The sequence below is a fragment of the Barbatula barbatula genome, assembly GCF_947034865.1.
Source record: "Barbatula barbatula genome assembly, chromosome: 2".
In the NCBI taxonomy this organism is placed as follows: domain Eukaryota; kingdom Metazoa; phylum Chordata; class Actinopteri; order Cypriniformes; family Nemacheilidae; genus Barbatula; species Barbatula barbatula.
Genome location: NC_136767.1, coordinates 2590606 through 2609272, shown reverse-complemented (window position 1 = coordinate 2609272; position 18667 = coordinate 2590606). Strand labels below are relative to the sequence as shown.

General features: G+C 37.9%; 1 protein-coding gene across 1 annotated transcript in view; it reads left to right on the top strand.

Annotated features, from left to right (window-relative positions):
* Positions 1-18667, top strand: part of mcama (melanoma cell adhesion molecule a) — a 36734-nt gene that overhangs the window by 17698 nt on the left and 369 nt on the right. The window contains exons 2-16 of the mRNA XM_079474314.1: positions 8671-8795; positions 9195-9420; positions 9992-10062; positions 10149-10236; positions 10398-10577; positions 12364-12491; positions 13672-13819; positions 14068-14183; positions 14278-14419; positions 14819-14949; positions 15040-15181; positions 15776-15814; positions 16673-16802; positions 17180-17294; positions 17382-18667. The exon at positions 17382-18667 is cut by the window's right edge and continues 369 nt beyond it. Coding sequence (XP_079330440.1) covers positions 8671-8795; positions 9195-9420; positions 9992-10062; positions 10149-10236; positions 10398-10577; positions 12364-12491; positions 13672-13819; positions 14068-14183; positions 14278-14419; positions 14819-14949; positions 15040-15181; positions 15776-15814; positions 16673-16802; positions 17180-17294; positions 17382-17402 — 1802 coding nt within the window. The 3' untranslated portion in view covers positions 17403-18667. The remainder of the gene's footprint in view (positions 1-8670; positions 8796-9194; positions 9421-9991; positions 10063-10148; positions 10237-10397; positions 10578-12363; positions 12492-13671; positions 13820-14067; positions 14184-14277; positions 14420-14818; positions 14950-15039; positions 15182-15775; positions 15815-16672; positions 16803-17179; positions 17295-17381) is intronic.

Below are 18667 nucleotides of genomic sequence, written 5' to 3'. Positions count from 1 at the left end.
TTATTCACAGTGTTGATATAAGTTTTGTCTTAAGTCTCATTTTACCTGACCTTCTCTGTTTAATGTCAGCAAAGCTTCAGCTGTGCGATTTTTAAGACAAGATAATATGGAAACACTTTGTTGAAATGCCACCTTTGTTTTATGACATACTTTTGTGACCTGAAGATATAACATATGAAACGCACCAGTGTTTCTCAGAGCTTTCTGTGACATCATTGTATTATATCCAATTGCATTGAGAAAATTAAGGCTGTTTTAGGATGTGAGATGTTTTTTGTCATTTGTTATTTTCAATGATGATTCTAATGATGGTTGTTTTTTATATAAATTTTTTCTACCGTATTTTACTTAATAACTATAATAGATTTTTTCACAAATTTAATTCTTCAAAAAATAATAAATGCTATATAATAATATAGAAATGCTTTAATCGATCAATAAATCGTCACGATTAATCAATTCCAAAAAAAATCGTGTTTATATGTGTGAGTCATGTATATTAATAAATCTGTAACATACCCGTTATATATTTAGGAAATATGATGTATTCATATAAACACAGCACACACATATATACTATATTATACAAACTTAAACATTTATTTTGGAATCGATTAATCACAATTATTCAAATTGACAGGCCAAATGAAATAAACTACATTTTCACAATGTACTGTAAGATGTTTTTATTAATTAAAATAGGGGGCTTAATTATAATGACAGTAATGTCACAATACAAAAAAACAACCCAGACATGTTCTTGACAGTGTCATTTACTATAAGTGTTCTGTAGCAATGAGACTTATGATTATTTCAGAGAGAAAGAGAACATAGCAACAATCCAAAAATCACTTGGAACACCTTAGCAACTGCTTCACAGTCCCCTGGCAACCATACAAATCATCTAGTCAGGATATTTACATGACCAAGCACCACACACATTTTCTCTATATAATTGTTTTATCTCCACAGCATCCTTTGTTAAAGTAAATCGCGAGTCTAGATCACTCATGCTTCTGTTAAAACACAAAAGCGGAAATGAGTTTTAAAGTGGAATTCTCACTTGTGGTTTTGCCCCATTAGGCAAATAGCTTCACCCTCTCGACTAATCAGGGGCTTGTAATGGAGCGGTTATTATTTAATGTGCCTGGGGGCTTATTTGTGATTGGCCCTCTTTGTTATGTTAATTAGGTTTTGATGGAGCTCTCGGGACCCGGATCTGGTATCTGGGATCAGGCAATAACAACACATAATGTTGTTCTGGTACATCAAGATATTTTTATTTATTTATTTAAAAGTTTGCATCGTAATGCTTTTGGTTTTAAATGCATTATTTGTTATGAATGGGCCCCATTCATCTACACTGTCTCAGTAGACACTCCGCTGAAAATAATTTTGATTCGCCGATTATCTACAGTACGTGGTCTGTAAATAAAACATTCATTTAGCTCTTTAAGGGGACTCGGCTCGCATTCACGCTAGTGAAATATTCATGAAAGCATACTGGGACGGGGGGACTAATTGTATGCTTTAAAAAAGCGGCACGCTCAGCAATATTTATGAGAAACTTGTTGTGACAAACAGCAAATTAGCAGTGTATTTGATCTTGTTGTGACAATTTACTAGGGCGAGCACTATCCAAAGTAAAGGAAAGGCTTGTTAGTTATACCAGAGTACATAATGATTTCAAAACAACAGCCTAATGAATTGACCGTATGAATAGATTTACAGTGACATAACACTTTTTTGACACAACTGTACACTTAAAGCACTTCACAAGTCAACTTTCCTCAACCACCACCAGTGCGCCCCATCCACCCGAATGATTTATATTCACTGTAAGCATTTTGCAGACACTTTTATCTAACGCGACTTACAGTGCATCCAAGATGTGCATTTGTTATCATCATCATTCGAGCTACACAAATTCCAATGATGGGATGGCAGCCATATTGTGTCTTCCATCAAATAATGGTTAGTTTTTCTGTGTTCACAAGCTTCAACTTTGCATTCATACAAACTCTGGGCTCAATTTACAGATCAAAGGCTGCTGTTAAATAGATGAACCAAATACAGATTGAGCGTTTTACTCTGGAAGCTGCAGTATGGAGGATTTGTGCCAGTTCTCGATTCTCAAAGAGAAAGCAGGTCAGGAAGGACAAAATGTGTGTGTGCATACAGGTATAGGCGTCCATTGCAATGTGGGATGCGTGTTGGTGACACGACGTTAGATCAGGTTTGTATGATTTAATGATTTTTAGCCTTGTATGTTATAATAGCGAATGTGTAAAGGATCTGAATAACAGACATCGTTGAGACAGCATTCATTTTCCTCATTGTTTTGGTTGCAGTTGTTAGCATAGGATCACGCATGATGGGACGCAAAAAGTATTTGTACCACCAACTCTTATCAAAGTTTCCAAAACACAAAAAAGCACAAGGATAAGATTTGAATGACAGATTCAGTTTTATCCCAATAGGCTCAACTAAAACGTATAATAATACGTCCGGCTCATTGACCTCTTTGATCTCAAGTGTGTGTTCGGCAGGGTGTGCAAGCTGATTCCCTCCCTGTCAAAGAGAATGCCATGCTTGTCTTTCTCCAAGACACTTTACCTTTCTCTCACTAGGCTTATGGATTCCAAACCCAACAGACTTTAAAGAAACAGGTAAAAGACCCTTGGTTTAAAAACACTAAAGCTATAGATCAGGAAACTTTCCTCGGATTTCTAGATCAAAAGCCATCTATTGACAATGATCAGTGAATCCTTCAGCGGGCAAGTTATCTTTGAGAAAACGGTCGAGTCAATAGATCAAACACTGGGCCCGGTGGTACTAATGGAATCCATGTGGGAGGTCTGTTGGGACACATTGGTGCCATAAGGGATGGGCGCCATGTTGAAAGACCGCCTGTTCACTAAACAGTATTATAAGTGCTGTACGTTACAATTTTAGCCTAAAAATACCTTTAATATCTGTCATATGGTGTGGGAAAAAACATTTACAGCAGTTTTAACATCTGTCATATGGTGTGGTCCAACCACAAGTAGATATTGCTAAATACTGTTTTGTACAGGGTCGTACATACCACGATTTCAATACACAACAAAATCTACGTATACATATGGAGATATGTATATGTACTGTAAGATATGTCCCGCGGCTGTCCTTTTGAGACTCCGTATTTTGTGATTGAATTTTTTTGCCATAAATCATTATTATTTGCCACCATTTATGTTTAGGTTTTGCAAATATCTAACCAGTAAAAAGTATTACAAAGTGCTTGTCAACAACACAGTGTTGAATCATTTAAAAAGTACAGTGTTTTCCCATCTCCTGAAAAACAGCGAATCTGGACATCCGAGGTTTTGGAAGAACATCAATGACATGTATTTTAGGTGTAAGAGTGACAGCTACTGGGCTTGTTTGGATTTGTTTTGCCCTCTGGGCTGGTTTTCCTTACAAAGATCTGGCAACCCTAATAGAGACCTTCCATTGAAATCCGATCACAAGGGTTCATGGAAGATGCATCAGGTGTAAACAAACATTTGTCTCTGCTTCCATTGAATCCTGATGTGACAGATGTTAACACCAGGCGAAAACAGGGCCTAAACTTTTGTCATCGTGGCAACACGCAACCCTTTCTATTTAAATGGCATACACACAGATAAAGTCAATTCTCTTATCATCCAGCAGACATGGGAAAGTTTTGCTTGCCGCCTTTTGCATTTGTCATTACATTTTCAGAGAAACAGGGCAAGAATGGAAAAACAGCTGGAGATGTAATTCTCTGCTGGGGCCGCGAAAGAAGCTCATCCTCTTTGTTCTCCTGCAGACAGACTGATGTTGTGACTACTGTTCATGTTTGTCTGGGAAACAGACACAATGCATGCATGGCACTATAATCCATGTGAAACGTCCCGTTGTTAACCGCTCTGTTGTTTAAGTGTGTATTCCGTGTGCTTTGAATAATGGTTTGTCGAGGTATGGTATAAAATCTGAATTTGAGGCCCATGATTCCTGCCCCCATATGCACACACACACACACACACACACACACACACACACACACACACACACACACACACACACACACACACACACACAAGCTAGTCATCAGCCTGTAAAAACAATGTGGTTTCAGGCATCCTTACTCTTGTTATTTGAAACTCTGTCAGCACATCCAAATATTCGGCTGTGGTTTCCAGACGTGGTTTGCAGAGGGCGCGTATGCAAGCGTCACAGCTGTTTGTATCACAGCGCTTTGACCCACGTGAGTTTAAGGTATCTTTATGTATCTCAGATAAGACAACACAGAATGGGACCAGCGGGATGTGGCTGTGAGTTTAATAAGGCTTTGTGTCTGCGGATCACTTAGCTTTACTTGGGTGGCTAAATTGTCCCCAAAAGGCCGGTAAATCCGGCAAAACCCTCTTTGTAAATGTTAAAATGATTCATAAATAAAGATGAACACACTTTATTTATAAAAAAATAATGGTCCGATACGTCCTACTAGTCATGATGTGTAATATATAAATTGCTAGTTATTTGTGATAGTTTTCAAATATCATCTCTTTTCCACATTTTCTAATAATCAAATATTTTAAAATAGAAATTGTAGGTATAATGTAGTACAACTGTGAGTCTCTCTCTGTCAAAATTATCGTACTAAAATGGAGCAACGCATTTTTAAAGGTTTCATGTACAGGCAACGATGTTGTAAAAACTATCCTTGTTCATATGGATCCGCAAAAATGACAAAAAACATTGTATTATGTTGTATTACGTCTGCACATGATGTTATCGTTTTCTGAAATAAGCATTTTTGTAGTTTACACAAAAACAATTAACCCCAATAATTGCACTTCTTTTCAAAATGTTGCATTTCAGGTCGCAATTTTCATGTTAATGAACAGCTTGCTTCCAAAGTTTTTCATTTTTAATTAAAAACAGTGTCTTGAAAACGCCACCTAAACCCCATAGACATATGCACTTGGTAGTTGTTGTTTTGTTTTGTTTTGTTTGACTTGTTTTGTGTCCAAGCATATACTAGCAATTTTACGCTCCATAGCCTTTAGCAAAACCAGTCATCGTCTGTCAGATTTATCTTTCATAACACAGCAACTGTGTGAGGAGAATCTTTATCTGTGATTGATGTTTATAACTTCCTGAATATCTTTTTTAAGACCGACTTACAGATCTCAACAACGCTTGTGTACTTAAGTTTGTCAGTAACACAAAAAGAAAAATTAATCCCATAACTGTATTGTGGCTTCTTCAAGTGCATTGGCCAAACATCTGTGTCTGTGCTTACATACTTGCTTAAGAGTATGTTTCCGGCCTTAACCTGAATGAATTTGGTTTGATCTGTTTTAAGCATATATGTTTCAGAAAAAAAATCCACAAAGATAGAATTGAGGAAAACCTTAGGGCACGTTTACATGATGAAAATTTGAAACGTTTTTCCTTTGCGTTTTTGAAAAGTGTCATGTACACATGACAGCGTTATCAAAACGGTCTGCATTTACACGGATCCAGGAAAATGGATAAAAACAATTACGTCATCGTTTTCAGTTCCATCTTGCAGTTTACATGGAAACGAAAACATGGACGCTTTTGCACTTAGAAACCCGTTTTCAAAAGGTTGCGTTTTCAGTCCCCTAAGATGCATTTTCTTGGTAAACGGATTGCCAAAACACATAAATGTTTTGCGTTTTCAGTTGAAAACGATCTTGTGTAAACGACCTCTTAGGCACACAAAATCACACCGTGATTGGGGGGGTTGACCCATCTCGGATGTTGTTGACACAGCTAGAACCCCTCCTTCCTTCCCAGCAGTAGCTGTGCCACTGACCTCATATTGCACACGAGAGGGAGACGAGTGATGAGGTTGTTGTGGATCCGCTTCACCCCTGAACCCTCACCAGCGTCTTTCTCCTCCAGTAGTCAATCGGCAAGGATGTGGAAATCCCATAATAACCCGTCTCCACTGCACCCCAGCAGCCCAGCTCCCTGCTTCCCAGATGTTTCCAATAAGAAAGGAGGCCTTTCTGTCCGGGCCTATTTTCTGCACGCTGAGAGAAAAAGAGAGAGGGAAAGAGAAGGTTGAAGAGAGGGGTGAGGGACAGAAAAAATAGCTTTCTTCAAAAATACAAAAAGGCCGTTGAGGGCAGAGGATGACATTTGAAAAGTCATGATGGCTGTTTTGATCTGACGAATGGAAGATAAGATGATGAATGAATGATATCGGTCATGTACTGTATGAGTCAGTGCCGCTATTTTTGAGCATTTTATTGATCGCAAAAACAAGTAAGAACATATAGCTTTAAATGATACATAGATTGTGATAGTTGATTGAATAATAATATAAATCAAAGGTAATAAAAATGCAGACATGATAAAAAGCGGCTTTTCCATGGGCCCATGCATGTTAAAGGGTTATATGTAGGATTTGTTTTCTAAAAAATAATTGCTTTTCTTTCTCTTTCTTTGGCGGTGCTCTTTATTATCACACACATGTTCTGTATTTTTTCAGTTGGTGTGGTTGGATGTTCTGTGTCTGCCATTCAAAACCTCAGTGTAGCCACTATATAAAGACACGCAGAAAGGAAATCTTAAAGGAACAGGTTCCCCCAAAATGAGAATTCTGTAGTCCTTGACAATACAATTAATATTAATCAAACAAATCTTTACAGCTTTAGAAGACTTAATATAAACGATATGAAGTTATAAAAGAAAATTATAAATCTGATTTTGCCGGCAATTTTGGCCCCTAATAAAGGATCTTTCATTCTTTATTTTTTTTATTTATTTACTTGCTTTCATTTGGAGATGAAATGTGTCCTGGGAGTGTTTTATTTCATTCTCCCTAAAGCTTTTATTGCATAAAGCAGACAAACATATAAATCATTTATCGTATTTCTGCGAAGACCATTTATTTTATGTGTTATGAAACAAATTAATGGGCCACGTTTTATCTCCTGATTTCCATTAAATTGCTTTTGAAAGTCACAAAATGTAATAGCTTGGCGTGTAACAGTTCGACTGTAGCTGTGTCCCAAATGACATATGCACTATGGACTCAACCGTGTATGAATTTTAGAAGGGTAGTATCGTCCCAAATGGAATACTTAACATTTTTTTACTAACCGGAAGTATATCAGTTTCCCAGACGAGAGCAAATGACGTCAATCGCACCACACAATGCTTGTAAATAAAAATCAACTTTACATTGTACATTTATTGTAGATTTCATCCGTTTTGCCCAGCATTGCTTTAGTCATCATTAGAAGAGTTCCCACTCTATAGGAGAGTTTTGCTCAAGCAGCATCTGATTGCCCCGCCTCCCTTCCGCTACGGCGACCGCTGAGTGCGCGAAGTGTCCACAGTTCCCCACTTCATATTTTCTGTTGAAAAAGTGCATCATCCGGGTACTTAAAGTGCACTTCTTTTTTGAGAATTGTCAATGTAAGGGCACTACTCACAATGTGAACGTACTTATACTACAAAGTGGCGTAGAATCATGCATAAGTTCGCGATTTGGAACGCATCTTGTATATGATGTGGTCAGACTTGTGATTTTGCCCATTTCTATGTGATGCAGTCAGTGATGATGAGGCTCTTTGTCATCCCGTTAACAGCTGTGTGAAGCTGCGTCAAAGCGCTTTAGCGTTCAGCTACTACTCGATCAGTGCATCTGCAAAAAAGGGGCACCGGTGGGTCACTGAAAACGCAGCAAATTTCTGTACATTTTGTACATCTGCCAATGATAGAATATGCAAATGCTGTAATGCTCTCATATTTGACTAAATTTATATCCAACAACTGAACGTTGATCTTGTTGCATCTGATTATTATCACTATAGAATAACAATACAGACCGATTGTATCATATCAAGAGCAGACTCGCCAAAGACCTGCAGAATTCCACATCAACTTTCCACAGCAAATTTCACAAACTTATCTTTACTTGCATAAAAGGGCCAAAGGGATTTTTCCAAAACAGGATGCCAAGTTAACAATATCACAAGCAACACACGGTCATAGTCTATGTCATATCAAGCATCGATGATCACAAGAATTGCATTCTGAAATAGTTCTTAATAAATGTCTCAAAGCCATCCAAACCCAGAGAAGTACTCATGTTGCTTAATTTAACACATTTTGCTATTGGTACAGTTCATTCAAAAATGAAAATTCTGTCATCATTAACTTACCCTAAAGGTGTTGTAAACATGTATAAATGTTGTTGTTTTGCTGAACACAAAGAAAGATATTTGGAAGAATACTGACAGTAGTGCCCCAGAACCATCTCTGGCATTCTTCAAAATATCTTATTTTGTGCTCAATAGAACAAAGAAACCATACAGGTTTGGAACAACTTAACGGTGAGTAAATGATGACATATTTTCCTTTTTGGGGAAATATCCCTTTAATAAATGCATTTATTATCATCTGTACAGTCAACTGACACTGACACAACAGCAAAGAGGATGTTTTGTTGTTGTTAGCCTTATTAATATGTTTATTCAATGGGTCTGGCATAATTGGATTACACGGCAGATCACATTAAAAGGGGGTTAACATGTTTTTTTTCAGCGCAGTGATTATGCAGCCTTTGTGTTCACATTGCCTGAAGCACATGGGCTCAACGTGTTTGTTTTTTGGCAGCTCGGGCGCTGGTGGATCTGAGGATGGAGGACACCTTAGAGGTTTACATGGGTGAGTCTGCAGAGATTCCCTGTCTGTACACCTTCACTTCGGAGCCCAGTATGGTGATGGTGCAGTGGTTTGTGGTAAGTATACCAGCAGGCAAACATTAGCAATGTAGGACTGTCAAATTTACATTTTAACATTGAATATTTAAGAAAAAACATGCAGAAACCGACAGAGGTATATGCATTTAAGTGTTTATGTTAAAGTTAGCCTATGTTCTGGTTTTAATGGACACATGCAGGGAAAGTTCACCCAAAAATGAAAATTCTGTCATCATTTACTCACCCTCTTGTCATAACGGAACAACCCCGGCAACCTTTCACTTCTATTGTATGGACAAAAGCATATCTGATGCAAATCTGTGCGAGTACAACATGTAATGCATAAAAACAGACAACCCCCCCCCCCACAAAAAATATGTAACAATTTATCAAAACACACTAAATAGTCACACTACCTTCCATTTCCCATATTCTCAGCGGGGACCCGGCGGTAATCGGGTAAGAATCTCCTACAGTGATCTGACCATGCAGAAGGTGGACGAGAATACGAGCTACAGCAACCGCATCAGCGTCCGATCGAACAAGGATGGAGAAATCCTGACAGTTCAGGACATTATGCTGTCTGATGAGAAAGAGTTCTTCTGCCAGGTCAGTGGAATGGCAGCGGGCAATGGAGAGGGCAAGACACTCTTAAAGGTTTTTGGTAAGTCTCTTCCTTCCGTCTCTTTAACCTTCATCCTTAAAGCAGTAGTGCACCTTCAAAATCAAAATTATGTCATAATTTATACGCCCTCTTGTCATTTCAAACCTGTATTGCTTTCTTCTGCAGAACACAAAAGAAGGTATTTTGAAGAAATGTTGGTAACAGAACATCACAGCCCCCATTCACTTCCATTGTAACAAGTGCAAGTTAATGGGGGGCTTTTATCAGCATTCTTCAAAATATCTTCCTTTGGGTTCTAAGGAAGAAATATAGTCATACAGGTTAGAAATGACAAGAGGCTGAGTAAATAATGACAGAATTTTCATTTTGAAGGTGAACTACTCCTTTAAAGCAATAATTTAGCCAGAAAGGATGGTAACATTTGTTTCCCAATGTTGCTCCAAACCCACTTGTTGTTACATGTTGAGTTGAATCCTAAACAAAACAGTTATTCATTTTTATAAATGACAAGTTAGCCGTTTTGGGTCTCATTGGTTTGTGTGTCATTGCTGAACACACCACGCCATTTTTGATCGACAGATGCAACAGATTCTATACTCTGTATTTTCAGATCCTCCAGAGCCTCCTGTGATTGAAGGTATCCTTACTGGAGTTTATGTGTCTGGTGACGGTCCATCAAAAGTAAGTTATGTTTCTGAGTTAAGTGGTTATTTGTATTTAATTATTGTTTAAACTGACTTGCAGCTGACATGTGTCTTTGTTGTTAGATTGCATCTTGTGAAACCAGAGACGGTTTTCCCAAGCCGAACATCACATGGTATCGCGATCATATTGCCATTTACCCCGCTATTGGCTGTAAGTAAGAATAATGTTTCAAAGGGACCTTGTTATTATGAGAACTTTTGTATATTAAGTTACTGGTATTATATATTCCTGCAAGTTGCTTTAGATAAAAGCATCTGCTAAATACCTAAATGTAAAGTTGTTTGTGTATTTGTGCTGTGTGTCTATGTTAGTGGTAAACATAGTAACTCTAGTGACGAAGGAATCCAGCGGTCTGTATACAGTTCAGAGTGATCTGCATTACAAGGTGACTAAAGAAGACAAGGATGCCCACTTTTCCTGTGAGGTCAGCTACTTCGTCCCAGGAACTGTCAGCATGTCGGAGTCCAAAGGCGTCAATATTACAGTTTACTGTAAGTCTTAATTTGTTAAGCCCCTCCTGAGAGCCCCTCCAGCAGTTGTTAAGCCCCTGAAAAAGAGCAATCTTGATAATACCATTGATAACACCGATATAAGATCTTCCTTTTATAGGCAAGATTATTGAAAGGTTGTTTTTAATCAGCTGAGCAAGTTTCAATCAGTTTTTTCTGGCCGCATTACAGCACAGAGACAGCGCTCGTAAAGATAATAAGTGATATTTGCATAAATTCAGATTCTGGCAAAATATCAGTGCTGCATTTGACACTGTCAATCAAAGCATACTTCTAGAGAGACTAGAAAACTGGACGGTGCTCAAATGGTTCAGGTCATACTTAGATGGGAGAGGTAATTATGTGAGTATAGGAGAGCATAAGTCTAAGTGAACGTCAATGACATGCGGAGTTCCACAAGGCTCAATTCTTACCCCACTCTTGTTCAGCCTGTACATGCTCCCACTGAGTCAAATACTGAAAAAGAACCAAATTGCATACCACAGCTATGCAGATGACACTCAGATTTACCAAGCCTTATTGTTAAATCACTAAAGCCCTATTGACTCCCTATGCCAATGATGAAATTACCAGTTGGATGTCCCAAAACTTTCTTCAGTTAAACAAGGAGAAAACTGAAGTCATTGCATTTGGAAACAAAGATGAAGTTTGAAGGTGAACGCATACCTTGACTCTAGTCAAGAATCTTTGGTGTGATTCTGGAGTCAGACCTTAGTTTCAGGTGTCGTGTTAAAGAGGTAACTAAATCAACATACTACCATTACAAGACTTAGATGTTTTGCTTCCAGTCAAGTCTTGGACAAACTTGTTAATTCCTTTATTACCTGCAGGGTGGATTATTGCAATGGCCTTCTCACTGGTCTTCCCAAGAAAACCTTTAGACAGCTGCAGCTCATACAGAACGCTACTGCAAGGATTCTGTCTAGAACCAGAAAATCTGAGCATATTATACCAGTCCCCAAGTACTTACACTGGCTTCCAGTTACTTTTAGGATTGATTTTAAAGTAATGTTACTCATTTATAAATCACTAAATACAGAAATACATTGTAGATATGCTCACTGTCTATAAACCTAACAGACCATTTAGATCATTAGGATCAAGTCAGTTACATATACCAAGGGTTTATGCCGCCCATAATCAGCTTCCAGAAGAGATCGGATGTGCTAAAACATTAGCCACATTTATATCCACACTCAAAACTCATCTGTTCAGCTGTGCATTTATTGAACGATCCCTGTGCTATGTCCGAACTGACTGCATTGTGTTTCATGTATACTTTAATGAACTTAAAATCGATTTAATTATCATTTTAAAAGTTTTTAAATTCCTCGTTTTTATTGTTGTGATTATTTATATCATAATTTTTATGTCAAGCACTTTGAATTACCATTGTGTATGAATTGTGCTGTATAAATAAACGTGCCTTGCCTTGCCTTAATTTCCAGGCTACAACAACTTGCTAGAAATATATGCTGGATAGATCCGCCCGCCCATAATGTAGAAGTTTGCCCGCAATGTTAAAGTCAACAATACACGAAACATCAAATACGCTGTAATTCTGTTGCACGTTTAGGCTTTTTTTGGGCTACTGTATACAGAATCGAGCATCCCACGTAATTGCAAACTCATATTTTTTGTCATGACATGGTTTTAAAATTCATTGCTTTATTTTTGCTAGCGTAAAACTGCTGCCTTGGCAAAACGTGTATGAATAAACTGAGATTCATTAACCCTGGGTCTTTGTGTATGTGCGTATGTGCCATAGACCCCACGACCAGCATCGAGATGTGGAGAGAATCGCCCGAGGGCTTCGTCAAAGAGGGGGACACAGTGGAGATCCGTTGCCAAGGCGACGGTAACCCCCCGGCACCCATCACTTTCAACAGAGAAAACGTGAGAATAGCCTTTTTTTGTTTTTAATTCGGAGAAGTTTTTTTTTCAGACGGGAGGCTGTTAAGCACTGAGGATAAAGCAGACATCTGTTCCACATTGTGTTTGATTTGCGTTGAGTGAACGGTACCAGTAAGGACTGATTTGTAGCGTTATGGGGGGTTTCATTTAATGGCTAAGTGAATCTGATCTTTAGAATGACTTGCTCATAAAGGTTTGTTTAATTGGATTAGTGTAGTCTTAAAACTTTTTTCAATTTACATTTAAATATAACACACTCTTAAGAAAAGGCCCTTTTTGCATGTTAAATGAGTAACAGTACTAACAAGCTGTGTGTTTGTTATCTACAAAGACTGCTTCACATTGTGACAAACAATCCACATGAAAACATGTCACACAAACAGACCGTTTGACTGACATCATCACATCACAAAAGCTATTTTTTTCTGTTTATGTTCTATATTTGAATCTAAATAGTTAATTTATAAAACGCTTTTTTAACTAGGGTTAACTGATTCAAACCGGATCAACACAAATATGACGGTGGAAATTAATCAAATGAATCCTGACTTATTCATTTTGATAATAAATAGATAAACATTATATGTAAATATTTTACATTATATTACAAATATATATTATTTCTTTAAATTTTAGCACTTTCGATGTAGTTGCCCTTTGCCTAGATTTGCTAAAATGTTAGAAAATGTTATACAGTAGTTTTCGTTCTCTGTGTAAACATGCCTTAAAGGTAATTTAGCGGCATCTAGGGGTGAGGTTGCGAATTGCAACCAACAGCTCACTCCACCCTCATCCCTCCCTTTCGAAGCACTACGGTGGCTGACGTAGAACAAAGATGTCCTAACGTTTTTGCTTAACCTATTTACGAAACTGGCTCTGTAGAACAGTTTGTCCTTTTAGAGCTACTGTAGAAACAACATGACGAATTCCCTGTAAGGGTATGAAGATGGAAATAGCTCATTCTAAGCCGGTAATAAAATCATAACGCTTCATTATGTAAGGTTTCTATACACTTCTGAAGACATTGTTAGTTATGTACATTACATTTTCAGTCAATTGACCCTCCCCAAAACATCACACACTGGACCTTTAACAGAACCTCAATATTAGTGTATCTTATTACAGCATATTGCGTATTTACAATACTGTCCATGTCCTGCAGTCAGATGTGGAGACGGATTCCTATGATGGTGTCCTGATTCTAAAGGAGGTGTCTCGGGCAGACAGCGGTGTGTATGAATGTCATTCTCTGAATATGGATGCACCGGACCATGAGGAGGTGGGGGAGAGCATGCAGCTTACTGTGCACTGTGAGTTATCCAGATTATTCCACTTTACTGCAGATATACTCTGCATTAGTTTGCTGATTGTGTGCATTAAAGGGATATTTTACTTTAAAATGAAAATCCTGTCACGTGTTTGTCCGCTGTATGTTGTATTCATTGTCAAAATGTTAGCAACGGTCAGCCTCAGTCACCATTGACTTTCATTGTATGAATAAAGTATGCAAAGTCTTTGTTCACACAGCTTTCATTGCATGTGTTTTGTGTGTGTGTAGATCTGGACCCTGCCGTTGTGATGCCCAAAGAGTCAGAGGTCATGCTGAAAGGAGAGAGTCTGACCGCCACCTGTAATGCCCTGTCATCATTAGAGACCTCTACTGTGTGGTTTAAGGTACGGCATCTGAAGATTCACATTCTTTGAGTTTCTACCTGTTCACACCACCCGTCCACTGTATTTATGTGTACACATTTGTCTGTGTGTACAGGATGGTGTTATGGCAGAAAAAGGACACATACTGCAGCTGCACGATGCCACGTTCGACACCGCTGGACAGTATGACTGCGAGGTGACTGTTCCATCACTCCCGGGCCTGACAACCAGCGGCTCCGTCCATATTCTTGTGCACGGTAAGCAGCCATCTTATTGTCAAATCACCTTTCTTGTCTTTTAAATGCCAATTATGTAAATGTATTTGAGAATACTAGTTTATAGATATCATTGAAATGAACGTATTCAAACTAAAAGACAAAAAACGTCACTTTTGATTTCATGGGGGACTTCACATCTGAGTGCAGTTTAGGACACCGTTGAGAACTAGACTTTTGATCTTCACTTGAAGATACATAGTTTAGAATTTGAGAAGCAGTCATACGCAATAATCTCCCAATTTCATCCCACAGTCTAGAAGAAATGTTTGTTCATTTTCCTATTCCTATTGCATTTTTTAATAGATACCATATGCAAGTAGTTTGTCAGTCCTTGCCAGTCTCTTTTTAAAAGCACTGTGACTGGATATCTGCCCTCAGGTGCACCCCAGATCAAGGATGCAGAGAGGGAGATTGAGCTGACAGAGAAGGTGGGAGGGTGGGTGAATTTGACCTGTGAGGTGAGAGGTGTCCCCAGACCCGTCGTCACATGGAGCATCTCTGGCAGTCAGGTAACTATCACAGTTCATCGTCATCCCTCCCACTGCCACTCATGTGATGTGTTTAGCTCGACTTGTTTTTTGTACGTGTTGCTTTTTCAGAGTTGGCGCGAGGTTGTTAAAAGAGAGACAGAGGACCAGGTCTACAGTATTGCGATGCTTAAAGTTAGCACCGATACACTTGCGATCTGCAATTCAACAAATGACTTTGGGATCGAGATCAAATCGTACAATATCAGGAGCAGTAAGAGTCATTTTATCTTTTAAAGTAAATTTATATGTACACTGTAAAAAATTATAGAATATGTACTGGTCATTTTTAGCCAGTACATTATTTGTTAATTTGAAAGAAATTTCCGTTGACACTAAAACACAATGCAGTGATGCATTTAAAATACAGATGAAACAACAGCAAAAAACTACATGTTGCTACACTATATTGTGTTTTTTTACAGTCTGTTATATGAATTTTACTTATTTGATGAATTATGTGAAATATAAATATAATATGTTGGATATTTACTCATATTTCAAATTAATTGTAGTTAGATTTTTAGCAATTTTCTTATATGTTCTTATCGTTTTATTATTTGATTTTGTACGTGGCTATTTAAAATGAATAATTAATAAATTAAAACAAATATTTTTTTTGGTTATTTCAGTTTATTTCTGAGGCGTAAGTAAAACATGTTGGTTTAAGTTTTTCCAATCATTTTTAGGCCAATATTTTATTAAACTGAAACTTAATCAAGTTTCTACAAGAAACTAAAAACACTACAAGAATCTTTTTTTGATACGAGTGTATCTAAAGGTAGTGTTGTCTCTTGTGTTCTCCCAGTTCCATTCTCTCAGACTCCCACAGCGAGAAAAACTTCAGGTAATTATTCTTCCATCTGTATCTATCTGAACTGATCGCCCATCTTATACCAACTCCAACTAGTCCATTTCACCCCGAGCAAAATCCATCCTCACCAAACACTGAAACATGAGCTGATGCGCTTGAATAATTCAAAGGTTTTATACGGTGAAACTTCTGCAGCAGCTCGGTTAGTTGGCTTCTTCATGTCGGCCTCTGGGCATATTTAAAATTCTGTATGAAGGAAAGTCAGCGAAAAAAACGAAACATAGAAGTAGACATTACTTCAGATAGCGGGGCAGATCCGGCACCAAATGATTTTCCAGGATGAATGTATAATTAGTTTCATGTGAATATTTTAACAAATGTTTTGAAGTGCTGAGCTACGACTGCGTCTGTTAAGCTATTATGGTAACGTTGTGGTGGCGGCCGGCTGTTTTATGGAGTAGATTGAACTTGTAAAATTCATTCCCAGACAATTGTTTGCCGTCTCTGTGTTTATTTATAGCACTTTGTCCGAATCATTTTTCTTTATTTGACTCTTAGGATTATGACTCTGTTTTTGCGTCTTCCATCCAACACTATAATTACATGTTTCATGAAGCTCATATTAAACACGTCTTAGATGTACAACAGGAACATGCGTGCTTTAACGCGAATTCAAACTTTCCATGTATTAGTCATTCAAAGCTGCAATCTGTAGCTTTTATTGTTTAATGTAGGCTAAGTAACCAGCAATTTTATGTTCTGGTCACTGATGTTAAGTGTATGCTACCTGAAACTATTGTGTTTGCATGGATAAATAATATTTTTAATAGTCATTATATAAAGTATCGGTAAATCATACTGACATGGATGTATTTTATTATCTCTCTCCAGCGGATAATAGTGGTGTGATTATTGTGGTCATTATTGTAAGCATCCTGCTGTTGGCCATCCTGGGCAGCGTCTTCTACTTCCTGTATAAAAAGGGCAAGTTACCGTGTGGACGTTCGGGCAAGCAGGAAATGTATGTAATGCTTGCTTTTTTATGCTTTGTTTGTAGAGTCTGGTCAGCAAGTTTGACCAGAGAAGCATCATCCCAAAATTCTTTCATTTACTCACCCTCTTGTCACTTCAAACCTGTATGAACACAAAAGAAGATAATGTGAAGAATGTTGGTGACCAAACAACACCTACCCCACTGACAAAACCATTTCTCAAAATATCTTCTTTTATGTTCCGCAGAACAAAGAGTCATGTATAGATTTCGAATGACACGAGGGTCAATAAATGTGGACAGAATTGATATTCTTGTCTTTTTAACCTGGACATTATATATGTACACAGTGAAAGTGATGTTATACAGTTTCAGCGTGTTAATCTCTACAGCATTAATGCCTACAGCACCAAGGAGAAGACCAATAAAGATGACATTGTCGTAGAGATGAAAGCCAACAAGACAGAAGACTCTGTGCTATTAAAGGCCGTCAATGGAGACAAAAAAACAGCCACTGATCAGGTGACCATGTACACCGAGATTTCAAAAACACATTCATTGTCATTTTCACTGTAACTAACTTTTCTTGTTTGCTTCTCTTGGGTAAAGAACACCGCACTGAGCTCGTAAAATGGAGCGTGCCGGCGACAGTCAAACTTTATTCTGTGCCTCCCTTCTGGCCCCATCAAGTCTGAAGACCTGGAGGACTTCTTTATGTGAAGCGGTCACCTTCTCTGGACGTAGTGTTTGCGAACAACAAATGCTTGGGTAAACAGGACTCGAGGAAGTTGTTCGGTTTTTTCTACCGTCATTTTCTGTTCACTTGTCATTTTTGTTATTTTAAAACGTGTATATATTATAAATATATTTTGTTATTGCTCCTATTTGTGACCTATTTGATTGAAAAGTCTGTTTAAAGCTCTGTAAGCAAACGATTTTGTTTCTCATTCCCTGCATAACAGTCTAGAAAAAACCTTCAGATTACTTTAGACCCGCTGACGTCCTACTGGTTATATATTCGATAAATAGATGAGTAAATATTCCAGTAAATCCCAATGGACCAAATAGTTTAGATGCTGTTAAAAAGCAACTAAAATATAGACTTCACACACAGTCAGATCTTTTCAATAATAATAAACTCGGCGCAGGAGGGCGATACACTCGGTTAAAAGATCAACAAAACAGGGACTAAATTCATTCAACAGAACTGATGTTACGGTCTAATTTAATCAAACTACCGCAGAGCTCATGTACTGTTTGTAAATAGATGTAGGGAAGAATGTTGTAGCTCCTGGTGTTTGGACTGCTGAGGGGAATTACGGCTGCCGGTTTCTGCCTCAACTGCAGTGCCTATGGAGATGCGTTTTACTTCAATGTTGGTTACACTGAAACCTTTCTGTTGTGTCTTGTTTGTTTTGCGCATGTCTATGTATGTGGTGAAGCGAAGGTTATTTTGTTTGAATAAAAACGCAAAGACGTGTTGTTTTAGCCAATAACAATATTTTTGATTGGGTTTCATTTTTTTGGGGAAGCTCCAGTTCAACGTCATTCAGGCGTTGTTGTCTTTGGTTTTAATGTACATAGTTTTTCCTCGTTTAATGTGGCCGACGTGACTTTGACATTTAGGAACACACATGCTATCTACATGAATGACAGACCACAGCCACAATAACTAGACTAATGTTGCAAGCCCCTCTTCCATACGTTGAAAAGTACGTTTTGATTGTGACTTAGCTCGTGTTTTGTTTTTGCATCACATCCTATAGTTAAATTCCATCATTTAAGTTTCCTTTGCATTTGTCACCTGAGACCCAGCAAAACGGCTTTGATATTTGGCAATTTTACTTAAATTAAGGTTGTGGTTGTAATAAAAATATTTGTATTATTTTCCCCTG